This window comes from Echinococcus granulosus (assembly GCF_000524195.1).
Source record: "Echinococcus granulosus chromosome Unknown EG_S00296, whole genome shotgun sequence".
NCBI classification, from domain to species: domain Eukaryota; kingdom Metazoa; phylum Platyhelminthes; class Cestoda; order Cyclophyllidea; family Taeniidae; genus Echinococcus; species Echinococcus granulosus.
In genome coordinates this window covers 17,922-20,353 of record NW_020170676.1, presented here as the reverse complement: position 1 = coordinate 20,353, position 2,432 = coordinate 17,922, and the positions used below count along the sequence as shown (strand labels likewise).

The 2,432-nt window shown below is 39.3% G+C and overlaps 1 protein-coding gene across 1 annotated transcript in view; it reads left to right on the top strand. All coding sequences in view use genetic code 11, as the record gives it.

Moving 5' to 3' along the window:
- Positions 1–2,125, top strand: part of EGR_10899 (hypothetical protein) — a gene marked incomplete at both ends in the record, with an annotated part of 9,494 nt that extends 7,369 nt beyond the window's left edge. The window contains 4 exons of the mRNA XM_024500148.1: positions 22–195; positions 532–670; positions 1,449–1,491; positions 1,920–2,125. Coding sequence (XP_024345440.1) covers positions 22–195; positions 532–670; positions 1,449–1,491; positions 1,920–2,125 — 562 coding nt within the window. The remainder of the gene's footprint in view (positions 1–21; positions 196–531; positions 671–1,448; positions 1,492–1,919) is intronic.
- Positions 2,126–2,432: the final 307 nt, after the last annotated feature.

The following is a 2,432-nucleotide window of genomic DNA, read 5'->3' as shown; positions in this document are numbered from 1 at the left end:
AAAATTTCCGGAAAATTGCAGATTTAAAACTAGAACGCTGGAACTCAAAAGAATCAGAAAATTAAAAAAGCGGTACAAAACATTTTCCGGCAAACTGACATTTCCAGTGCACACATTTTTTCCTTTAAAAATTATCCTATTTCTTTTGAGGCCATTGAAGCATAAGGATTCAATAAGCTCAACACTTAAATCTGTGTAAAACTCCATTAGTGTGGGAAGTACGTATTAGTGCTTTTCACCAAGAGCGGTTATTCGTGTAATTTCGCAATGATGTCGGCATTAATCACTTTCACTATGGTATTCTTTCCTTTCAAACAAGTAAACTGATTAGATATGGTCATTTATTCATTCAAGCATTCACGTAGCTACTTATCCACGGCATCTTTAAGTTACACCTCCTTTTTCTTCCTTCTTGGTCCAAACACCGTGATTCTTCTGTCTTTCTCCTCTCGCTCTCCTTGCCTTTCCAAACGATGACATCCACACATTTTTCTCTCCAGTTGACCCTCCTTTTATTCATACTTAATATAGCTTCCTCTCATCAACCTACTTATCTAACTATAAATTTTTCCCAATGAAGCATTACTTCTTCCTTTGTGGTGAACATGTCCTGCGTATATCAAACACTGGATATTATGGTCTACTTCCATTTTACACTCCATGTATTTCAGTAAATCGATCTACTTAACAAATAGTGTGGCAAGGTCTACATATTTGCCCTTACACTGTGGGGGATTTGCAAAGCCTTAAGTGTCAGACGTTTGAGGTATGTTGATCTTTAATTTTTGGTATACTTCGGAAGAATGAAAAAACTATGGGTAAGGGAAGATGGACGTTAGAGGTGCCTCCAACCTAAGCAGTCGGAAATGTGCCTATTTATCAGTTTCACATTTTTCCAATTTACAAGCAGTCAAATTTCGATTTTAGCAATTTCCTTATCATTTTCGCTCAAATGCTCATCCTCTGGCATTTTAAGGACTCATGCTTCGGATTCGTCCCTCCTCATTGGCTCGCATGAAGCAGAGGAATGTTCTGGGTGTACAGAAAACCACTCAAATATCACGGTCAAACACTATTAATACCCGTAAATGAGAAAATCTACTTACCACAAAACCGTTAACCATCTGGGGACTCAGTCAACTAGCCACTAGGCCTGTGGGTGCACAAAGCGCCCTTCATCACGCAATCACACACGCAGCCAATGATGGAACTCCTTCAGACTTGAGCAGATAAGAAGCCGAGTGCAGATTGACTCTGCATTCTGTGCAGAGTTGTGCCTATCCGATGCATGATGGGAATGACTATTGTCCTAACAATGCATCGCACGCGTGTAGATATGCAATCAAGTCACTGCACAATATATAGTGCATGTTTTCCAATCATTTTATGATGAAGTCAGAATTTTAAGTACATATTGTATTGTATTTGGTAATGCAATGTAAAACTAGCATAATATGCTTACAAATTGCAAAAATAATATGCATGAAACAAGTATAGAGCAGGGTTACATTATTTGCCTCCTTTGTTTTGTACATAATCAGTTGAATGATATGTTCCGCAACCCTCATTACTAAAGGATGTAGACTGACCAGTGGAAGTCTAGCTATTTTAATTGGCACTTTATGTGACCTACCACTCCTTCTCCTCAAAATTTTAATGCACAGATTGAAAAGTGGCAGGAACCTTGATATGCGTCTGCTGGTATCATATCCTTTGCTTCTCTTAGCTTGAAGGATTAATGGCATGCCCAGACCTTTAACATCAGGACCGATTATGCGCGATATGCCCCCAACAGTGTTGCGTGAATACCCTGCCATCAGGTTTTAAGAAAAGCTTGCATCCAGCTAATTATTTTGAAGTTAAACTCTGGGCCAACGATCCGCTGTCCAATGTCATTTGGCACATCATTTTCCTTTCAGTGGCAAGAAATGAGGCTGATTCATTAAGTGCTCTAATTTGTCGTGTAATATATCCAAATCATTTAAAGTTAACACCACCGAAATTACTTTGTAATCCGCTATTCCCACTTACGCTAAATGCTTTTGATGCAGGATGTGGTGAATTACCGGTGGGCTGTAAAATGAATGCATTGAGGGACACGTCGACTTTAATTACGTGGTTTTAATGCTACTGTGGGGAAAATCAGAGCGGTTTCGACCTAACTGTTATTCATTGACATATCTTAGCCAAAGCCTAGGTGCCAGCTCTATTCATCATGCCGTTTATCGATTGCACTGATAAATGGGTGACTGAAGGGCTTGACAGAGCACCAAAAACTCTAAATGGCATAGCTCTGTTTCGTCCAGACCAAATTTTCTCCATCTCTGTTTGAGCAATATGTGAAGGAATAAAAGAGAAAGCCAAATTACACTACCAAAAGAAACAACACTCTCGTTAGATTCCAGCATAGCCCATGCGGCTATCAACTTTCT